At 37.8% G+C, this 10,584-nt stretch overlaps 1 protein-coding gene across 1 annotated transcript in view; it reads left to right on the top strand.

The window, feature by feature from the left end:
* Positions 1 to 10,584, top strand: part of LOC106868155 (glutamate receptor ionotropic, kainate 2) — a 243,872-nt gene that overhangs the window by 223,139 nt on the left and 10,149 nt on the right. The window contains exon 12 of the mRNA XM_014913291.2: positions 3,816 to 4,087. Within this exon, the coding sequence (XP_014768777.1) occupies positions 3,816 to 4,087 (272 nt within the window). The remainder of the gene's footprint in view (positions 1 to 3,815; positions 4,088 to 10,584) is intronic.

The following is a 10,584-nucleotide window of genomic DNA, read 5'->3' as shown; positions in this document are numbered from 1 at the left end:
GATAGGGGGGGTTGTCATGACTGGAGTAGTAATGATAATAAAAAGAACAACAGCCATGACGCCAACAATGCAAACAATAATAGAAAAGCAAAACAAAAAATTCAGAAGATCAAAGGTAAAGATGAAGACAAGAGACTGAAGAAGAGTGACCTAACACCACCACTTCTTAACACCACCACCTGCTCTTTGACTATTTATTCTGATGCAAGCATTATTCGAACCAGAAACACTCACTACCCCCACCCCTGGTTTCTTTATTCCCATCAACCTCTCGCCGACATCGATTTAAAGATGGGTAGACTGATTATGAACTGTGTCAACCTCACCAGACAAGAGGACTCCTAATTTTATGGGCATTGTCCCAATTTTACCAAGAAACTTAGCGACCATTTAGCTATTGGAGGAAGCCTCAGCATTCCGTTGTCAGATTATCTATAGAGGTTTTAAATTTAGCTTTTTACCCTAAGTGCCGAAAAGGTGGTGTGCTCCTATAGTCGAATGATTAACCCTAGACATCTGTACCTACGTAGGGTTTAAACTCAGAACGCGTAGAGCCGCCGGAAACACCGCAGGGCATCTCATCCGATGTTCTAACAATTCCAGTGATAAATTATCACGAGTAAGTTGGCTTCGATGGGAGTTAGACATGTGACGCATAGAGAACGGAAAACTTAAGGCATTCTATTCGACTTTTTAAGGCCTTTGCAATTTGCCACCATCTGTTTAGTAACAGACGGTTCCTACCAAAGGTAAGACAAGACATTTCTTTTTTTTTTTTTTTTCCTTTGTATGAAGTCTTTCTTCCTTTTCACAAGGTCACTCCCAAATGATAAGTCCTGTAATCAAAAGGGGATTTTCTTTTGAAAAGACCCACATATACTGTTGTGTCTGGGGAAAGTCATTCTCTTTTAGTGCCTTATAGTTTAACACACTCACCAGTAAAGTTTTCATTCATTTACTTATTTATTTTTCTAAAATTTTCGTTGCGTCTTGCAACCTTTTCACTGCTGAGGTGATAGTGTGTGGTCTTCCCCTCTATGACCTGGTGGGGCAAAATCTTCTGAGGTCATGGCCGTCTAAGAAGTCACTGTCACTATAAGCAGTATACAGAGACCCATACATATCTCTGCATATATAGGTGCGTGGTGGGATCGGCGTGAGGAGAGGTGGGATAGGGTAGGTGAGATGGGTTGAGAGGAAGTGGGTTAGGTAGATATTGGGTGCTAATATATATGGTGTGGGAAGGCGAGTGTGAGTACATGTGTATGTGATTGTGTGTGAGTGTGGGAGTGTGCATAATGTGTGTGTGGTGTGTATACTGAGCTGAACAGTGTGTAAGGGTGTTCGTATAGTGGTGTGTGTGTGTGGTGAGGAAATTGAAGTGTGTGAGGTGACGATATTGAAGAGTGCGTGTGGGTGTATGGATAAAGGTGCGTAGTGTGGAAACTGAAAGGTGTTTGGTGCTAGCGGATATGGAGTGGGAAAGGTGTGAGTGGGTGTGTGCGTAATGGTGTGTGATATGAGTAATGAGTGGAACAATGTGTATTGTTGAACAGTGGTGAGGGTGCCGAGTTAGGTGGTGTGAAGTTGTGGGGTGGAGGGGAGGGGAGTTGAATGTGAGAAGTGTATCGGAATCTGTGTAGGGTTGTGTTAGACGAACAGAGGTGGCGAATTTGAGACCGTAAGGAACAAAGGAAAGAAGATAGAAGATTAATTCTTGTTCACGACGAAGGCAAGTATCCGGGTGGCCCCTGTGCAGAGACAGTCCGAGCACAGACAGATGCTGTAGCGAATGACAGATGGAGCGGATTAGGTGCGATACTGAGGTGTCAGTGTAGTTCAAATTTACAGAAAATAAAAGTCCAAGACTGGTGAGGGAGAAACGAGTAAGGTGAAGGAAAACAAGTGTATAGGTTTAACGCTCGGAAAGAATGGAAAAGTCTTTGACGTTTAGTGCCTACGCTCTTCATCAGAAAGGGTTGAGAGGGAAAAATAGAGAACGAAAAACAAAGATAGAGAGAAAAATGTGTTAGGAATAACGGTTCAACGTGGTATAGAGGGAGTGGGAGAGAGAGAGAATGATGCGAGTAAGCAGCTAGAACTGATTGGGCTAGATATATAAAATATGCATACTTATATATGTAAACAGAGGAAGACAAAAACTGAAGATATTTAGTCTGCTTGCCTGAGTTTCTCTTCTAGCCACTTAGTCCCTATTAACTTATTAACTCACTCCACAGTAAAGATTTCAGAGTTTAAGTTCAAATTATTTAAGCACTACAAAGTATTTTCTATATTCAGCATCTTTAGATATCATCTCTCGACTCTCTCTCTCAAAAGAAAATCCCAGTATATGTGGGTCTTTTCAAAAGAAAATCCTATTTTGATAACAGTACTGATCATTTGGGACTGACCTGGTGACAAGGAAGAAAGACTTCTGTACAAAGGAAAAAAAAAGAAATGACTTGTCTTATATTTGGCAAGAACCGTCTGTTACTAAACAGATGGTGGCAAATTGCAAGGACTTTAAAAAGTTGAATAGAATGCCTTAAATTATCCGTTGCACATCGACATTTTCAACTGGGAGTGGTTTTGACCCAACGGGTCACAGTGGGTACATCTAGTATAGATATATGTCATGGCAAGTGGATCTATATATAAATCGGGTAAGTTGTACAAAGAAGAATCTTTGTCACGCTTACCGGGGTAATAGAATACCACGTCACTGAAAAGCCCTTTCTGAAGCGTCATATTTTTCATTCTTCAGGACTACCGAATTTACTGATACCTATGAATTATATTAATAAATGAATTATATTAATAAATAAATGTCTCAGAGCTGCATTACACTGAACCAGATTAAATTCATATGACATATTCTTAGGAAAATCATTTTTACTGCGTAAAAAATATATTTATATAATCTCTCAATCGTTCAGCTGTTCATCAGTATGGCGTGAGATAGAAGCAACTCTCATAAATCCATATTAATTTATTCTATCGTAAGTAAAAGTAATAGAATATATTTTAAGCATTTATATTTGTTTCATTAATTTTCTTTCCTTTAATTTTCCTTCTAATCATAAAGTCCTTTACATTTGTGTATAGCTGCTATTTCGATCTATTTGGATCTTATAAGTATGACGTGGTCAAGAATCTAGAGCCTCTTAATTATAATATAACATTAAATAGATTTATTAACTTCCCAGAAAGTGATAGACAGGCAAGAAAGTTATATAATGAGAATATTTCTTTAGGAGGACGTCATTATCTTTCGTTGTTATCGCAAGAGAGAGAAAGGCGAGAGATACATGCTATCAAAGTTGAGATTAGATACAAGTCGACAAGTTATTCAGAACATTCTAGTTTATGTCTTCAATGCGAACTTAACTAATGCGGTTCTTCCTTGCAATTAGAACTGAAGCCATAACGCAGTTCTTCTTCAGTTGCTCGAAGACGAATAATTAGGCTTGCTCTAAAATAATTTTATAGCTTCTAGAAATTGGTCTCCTTATCAGATACTTAAGTTTTCAAAGTGTAACGAATACGCACTAAGATATCTTTCGCCTGTGTATGCATATATTTTTGAGTGTGTGCGAGCGCACATATTTCACTCACAATGTAATGGTCAATTCGAGGATATAGTATAAAACACTTACCCGAGCAGTATGATCGAATCACCAACCAAAAGTTTTTCGAATTGAGCATCTTAACAACACAATATATACCCACGTTCCTGATATTTTGATGTTATCTCTTAAATCCATTAAATAATTTTAGTTGAACTGTCGTTAAATCACTGATTATTATTTCAGGTTCAAATGGCAGAACTTGATCCCGAATCAATGGTTTCCACAACAACTGAAGGCTTTCATAAGGTTAAGGAAGGTAACTATGCGTTCTTCTGGGATACAACAGTGAGTAGATACAAATCGATTGAAGATTGTGAATTAACAGAGATCGGACCACGTTTTGATCCGAAAGGTTTTGGTATTGCCGTCCCACCAGGAGCCACTTACCGAGAAGATTTATCTATGGTTATTTTAAATCTCAGTGATACAGGAAAACTTCATGAACTTGAAAGCAGGTGAGTGTAACGACAAAAAATAATTGCTGAAATTGGAAAAGATTCGTAAAATTTTTGCTCGGTAAATTTAGAGAAAAATCAATGATTTTCAACCTTTTTGCGCCATGCCGTATACTTACACTTACAAAACGTGACAGCCTCACCCCAACCCATCAAATCATATAAGTACAAATTTGCGATCAGTATGCTATAATTTTAAGTTTCAATAATATGAGTATGTTCAATATGAATTCCATTAAATATGAGTAAAAAAAGGAGAGTAAAGCTAAATTATTTCCTTGAAATAAAACTTTAGTTAAAAGTTAAAATCTTAAAATATTAAAAAAAATATTGAATAAATAGTATCACTTTAAATTCACAATATTTTAAAAGAAAAAAATACAACAAATATAAAGTTTGATCAACTCGAGTTGCTAAGACCTTGTTTGATGTTTATTATAAAAACTATTGATCCGATATATTAACTTAGTTATCTTCGGTATTCCGTCACCTCGTTTTGTGGTACCCATTCCGTTTCTTTTTTCTCAATTAATTCACTGCACTAAAATCACATTCCATTAAATAAAGGAGGTGGAAATAGTAACAGTTGCTCTCTCTCTCTCTCTCTCTCTCTCTCTCTCTCTCTCTCTCTCTCTCTCTCTCTCTCACTCTCTTTCTCTCTCTCCCTCTCTCTTCAAACGAGTGTGTATTAGTCGCATCACAGAACCACGCTATGGTTTCTTTTACTTAAAATATACTTTTAATAACTACATCATTTGGTATTTCAGACATTTCCTCTGTACCATATTACCAATTCAAATAAATCCCCTACTAATGGTTAATTTAGCCAAAATGGAAATTTCGTTTCTTTTAAATCAGAAAATCTGAAATTTAAATCGCTGGCCAGTATTTTGAACTGAAACGATAATGACAAATAGATTCATAATCACTTACTTTATTTAGCCAATATAACTGGGTTTATTTTATTGTAAAAATATTCTTTTGACATAATTCCAGAAATGTTATGGAGTCACAAATCTTTATCTTTCAATCAACAAGAATCATAGTTAATTCTTAAAGTTACTTATTCAGAAAATATGTGCCAAATAACTCAGAGAAGATTTGCCATCAAATGCTGTTTCAGGTTTTCCTATAAAATGTCACTGGAAATATCAGATACCAAGGAGAATATTGCTGAGAACAGCCTGGGAATCTTTTCAGCCAATTACCTCTTGATAATCATCTTACACCAGTGTGATGTAATAATAATCTATGTGGAGTCTCATGACTTATTAGTTAGTGTGTTGCATTCATGATCGTAAGATTGTAGATTCCTGGACTGGGCGTTGCGTTGCTTCTTGAGCATAACACTTCATTTTAGCTTGATCCAGCCAGCTCAACCGGTAAATATGAATAATACTACGACGGACTGGCGACTCATCCGGGTGGTGAGATATATATACGACATGAATTCCGGGAAAGCGGCCTTATGAGTCTATGGTTAGGGGAGGACTTTCGGTTTTTGACCCTTTTAAGAATATTATATGGATGGCCTGCGTTTTTATCGCTATAAATCTCTTTAAAGAGACGCTCAAGTTTTGTACTAAACTTGATAGTTTTGAATTCTATATCTCTGTTAGAAGAGGTGAAACATCTTTTGACAACTAAATTTTCTCTGTGAATAACAGATTTCACATACATCAATAACGGATCGTCATGCTTCATCAATTTTTAACCGCCATTTTCGTTGCCATCAGAGAATAAACATCAATTGCAGTACAACATTCATTGTTTTCTATTAGTATTTTATTATCAACCAAATATTTTAAAATTTATAATAGTAGTAGTAGTAGTAGTAGTTGTAGTAGTAGTAGTAGTAGCAGCAGCAGTAGTTGTTGTTGTTGTACAGCAGCAGCAGCAGCATCAGTAGTAGTAGTAGTAGTAGTAGTAGTAGTAGTAGTAGTAGTAGTAGTAGTAGTAGTTCTTGTTGTTTCTATGCTGTAATAGTACTGCTTTCTAATGTTTCGAAAAATAACATTAAAACATTCTTCATAATCACTATATCATATGTATCACGTATGCTGTAGTATGTATAATATATATTCATGCTATATACGTGGCCGCTTGGTCTCTTACAGTAAATAGATTCATCTGTACTGTGAATTTCCGTGCTATTAACTTTTGAATAACTGCACTCTTGCGCCATTGGGGGGCATGTCATGGACATATTTTCCATCATTATATAGAACTATTTTGGGAAAAGTTGATATCCCGGACTAAAATGATTCTTTTCAGCTTTATAAGAAATATTTTGTAACATGCCACTCGTGTATGATAGGTGTTACGTTTTGCGCAGAGAATAATAATTTCATTATCTATCAATTTTCAGATTTCTCTCCTAGTGATTTTTAAATAATTTTGAATTTTCGACAGTTCTATGTCTTACTTCAAATACCCCTTACGACCACTGCATTCAACAAGGTACTTATTCGTGTGTGTGTGTGTGCGTGTGTGTGTGTGTGTGTGTGTGTGTGTGTGTGTGCGTGCGTGCGTGCGATCGTGCGTGCGTGCGTGCGTGCGTGCGTGATGACCATGACTTTGAAACTCAATCTCAACTCATGACTCGCCACTTTATCCTACGTAGGTATCTCCTCACCATTATCCATACTGCCCTTGCCTGGGTATGACCTGTGGAACATGGCCCTGCTCGTTCTCCTCGCACCCGCCCCACCCTTACCCGTTTCGTGTTTCCCCTCGACTACTACTCCTCCACACTACCCTCCAATGCACCATTCTCCGAGCCTTCGGGTGATTCCAGCTCAACAACTCCACCTCGCACATCTTCCCTAACCTATTTCTTCCCTCCTTCAAATGAGCCCATAACCTGCGTGACCACCTGGTCCACAGTTTCTTCCCTATCCCCGCCTCTCAGCCTGGCTTCTTCCCCTACTCCCGCCTACGCTGTCGCACCTACCCAATACCACCATCCTTAGAGGCAGCCATCGCCGTTCCTATTACGTCACTCACTCCTTTACCTGCACATCTAGTAATTTTAATTACTGCATCCCTTACTCAGTTTGTCCTTCCCTGTACATTGGTCAAACGGGACGCCGCTTGGATGACCGGTTCACGGATTACGTTTAAGACAACTCGTGCCATTTGCGATCTACTGGTCATTCGCTACAAGATTTGTCTGTTTTCGAACTTTTTCTGCACAGGGGCCACCCAGACTTCCGCTTTCACCGTGAGAAGGAATTAATCTTCTCACTTCGTTATTTTGCGCCATACGGGTTCAACTCTCCTCCTCTATTCAACTGACACTAATCTCACGTGGATTCTCACACACTTCTCACATTCAACAATCCCCTCCACCTACAAACCTGCATACTTCCCACCTCAGTACTTTCACCACACACACACCATTTTACACATACTCATACACATTGTTCAACTCATTACTCTCTTTACACACCATTACAAACACACACACAACACCTTCCCACTCCATACATACTAGCACTGACCATTTCTCAGTACCCACACCACACACCATCATCCAGACACCCACACACATTCATCAATAGCGTCACCACACATAACACTGTACCATTATACCATTATAAGAGCAGTCATACACACACTGTTTAGCCCAGTACACACACCACACATCATCATGCACACTCCTACACTCACACAAGCACATAATACCTGAACACAGACAATATACACACACACACAACATGCATAAACACACGCATAGAAAAAGATAGCTTTCGTCCACAAACATACACTATACACATGCACACTATTTGGTGACACTCACACACACACATATGTACACATGTGCACACACCACTTGAAAAAGCATGCATACATCATCTGCAACACACAACGCACATACATACACGTTACACACACACGTCAGACTCATGCACCTCCATTCACACATAGACACGTACACACTCACACAAACCATTCTCACATACACATACACGTTTGCGCACTTTAGTTTTTTGGGATCACCATTATTATCTCCCTTTCTTTCAAACTCTTGTTATTATCATCTTCTCTTCAATCAACCTCTTTTTTATAGTCATCTTGCCAAGTTTTTCTCTGTCCGTTTTTTTTTCTTTCTTTTTTCATTCTCTCCTCATTTTTACTTCTTAATCTTTTCTGTCGAAGAACGTAGACTCGGAACGTAAAAGACTCTCCCATTTTCCCTGTGCGTTAATCTAATACACCTACTTATCGATTTCACACCTGTCTTCGTCTTTTGTTTTTCCGCAAATTTGAACTATATATATATATATATATGCGTGCGTGTATATTTGATCATTCAATGCTTTTCGAGCAATTGAAAGTGACAAGATGTCTAGCTTTCACTGAAGATGTGGTTCTGTCAATCTGCATAAAAAGGATTTCCTTAGTGCCTTTATTGCTCCCTTCAGTGGGTGGGGTGGAAGCTGATTCATGCAGTTCTTCACTGTCATCAAGTTTGTCGCCTTCTCCGATCGAAGGTTTTATTACTGAGAAAATAACCAATACGAAAGAATTAAGAAGTTAGTGCACATTACATCCTACTGTTTTAAGAGGATCACGAAATTCGACAGCGATAGGCTTAAATGTCTATACTGGTTGCTAATCGATAGCAGGGTGCGTCACATACACTATATCCAAGTTAGATGAATATATGAAAACTTACAGGATCTGATGCCCACACACTATCAGTCAGCACTGAAAGTAATCGCCAAAATAAAACAGGCTGTTAGATCAGAACCGCATTACCCTTACTGTGACACATTAAGTGCCAGAACTTAGAATAAAGAGCGAGTATATACTACAATCCAGGTAGCGATTACTGATGGTTACCAGTAAAGCTTAAACCCATTTAATATCTACTGATTAAGTTCTATAAGCGCCCAGTGAAGAGGTTGATTTCGGATAGGGAGACTGAGATTAATGCTACAACTTCCGTTCTTCACTTGTGCCACCAATTCGTCACTTTCCGTCATTATGTTGATCAATCTCCGGTTTTTGCATTCCCATGTCGTGCTTTTCAATTTCTAAGTTTTCACACTTGCTGCAACTTTTATATCACGACAAGAATCGAGTCTAGCGATTACTTGAATCGATGTATAAGGATATACGAAGTGCTGCCAGAATGACACCAACGATGACCGCCGCATTTTGTAGTGCAAAATACGAACAAAGGATGACACGCCCACACCCGTAGATTTTTGTAGATATTCGTAGACAAGGCTTCAGCTAAAATACTATATACATATTTTAAAAGTACCTCCTCGTGTGACATACGCTCCATATTGGGCACCACAGGTGTAAATATTTGAGCAACTGACTCGATAGTTTTGTTAGGACTTAGTAGAAAGATCAGTTAGACAATTATTCCAGTTCACTGCTTTCCAAGTTCGAATCCAGGTCAGGTCAACTCTACTTTTCATCAGTTTAGAAGCGAAAAATTGAAATACGAGTCAAGTACTAGATGCAGGTTCATCTCTCTCTCTCTCTCTCTCTCTCTCTCTCTCTCTCTCCCTCTCATAATTTGATGTATTGTAAGAAAGATGGGGGTTACATCTTACAGTCTTTCTAAAGAGTCACATCCAATGTATTGCAGCAACAGTTGTGACTGCCAAATTATGGCAGAGGATTGAACGTAAGGAAAAGATTATGTGACTTTATATATTTCCAATATTTGTGTTGTATATTCTTCCTAGTTTTTCCTCTCAGCTGGTATCAATAAAATATGTACTTTTAGAATCAACAAGTAAATAAATGATTTTTGTCTGGAAGTGTAAATGATATAAAGAAATACTTGATTATATTTACATGAAACGCATTCATCACTGAATGATTCGCTCTGCTAATTACAAGTAAACAGTGGAGTAATTGGATAGTTAGAAGATAGAAATGATAGTATTCAATATTTCACCTTGCACTCTGTATTAAAATGCTACAATATTTGACTCTACTTTTCCCATATAGATTGATGATCATGGTCGATAAAAAAAAAACTGACTGTTTGCATAGGCCACACATGACCGATAGAAAAAAATAGCTTCAATTATTCTTTTTTTGTTAATCATATTTCGCTATCGATATGTGATTTGTCATACTCTCTGGTAGTATTATATTAGGGTAAATTTTTACCCTTAATTATATGTGTTTCCAACTGTTACGATTGTGTCCGAAAGAAACGAATAACAAAAAATACAATCTTATATCCGCTTCTACAGTAGGTTTTGTACCATCTTTAGAGTTTATTTAAATAAATCTTCACAATTGAGGACGACAGTGTCCGGATGTTATCTCTCCCTATATATATATATATATATATATATAGTGAGAATTTACAGAAAACAAAAGACGAAGACGGGTGTGTAAACAACAAACTGATGTATTAGTTTAACGCTCGCGAAGTGAGAAAGTCTTTTACGTTTCGAGCCTACGCTCTTCAACAGAAAGGAACACAGAAATAAACAGGGAGAGAAAATAGTTAATAG

The sequence above is a fragment of the Octopus bimaculoides genome, chromosome 13 (genome assembly GCF_001194135.2).
Source record: "Octopus bimaculoides isolate UCB-OBI-ISO-001 chromosome 13, ASM119413v2, whole genome shotgun sequence".
In the NCBI taxonomy this organism is placed as follows: domain Eukaryota; kingdom Metazoa; phylum Mollusca; class Cephalopoda; order Octopoda; family Octopodidae; genus Octopus; species Octopus bimaculoides.
Note: the sequence above shows the minus strand (reverse complement) of the source record. Positions and strands in the feature narration are given on the sequence as shown.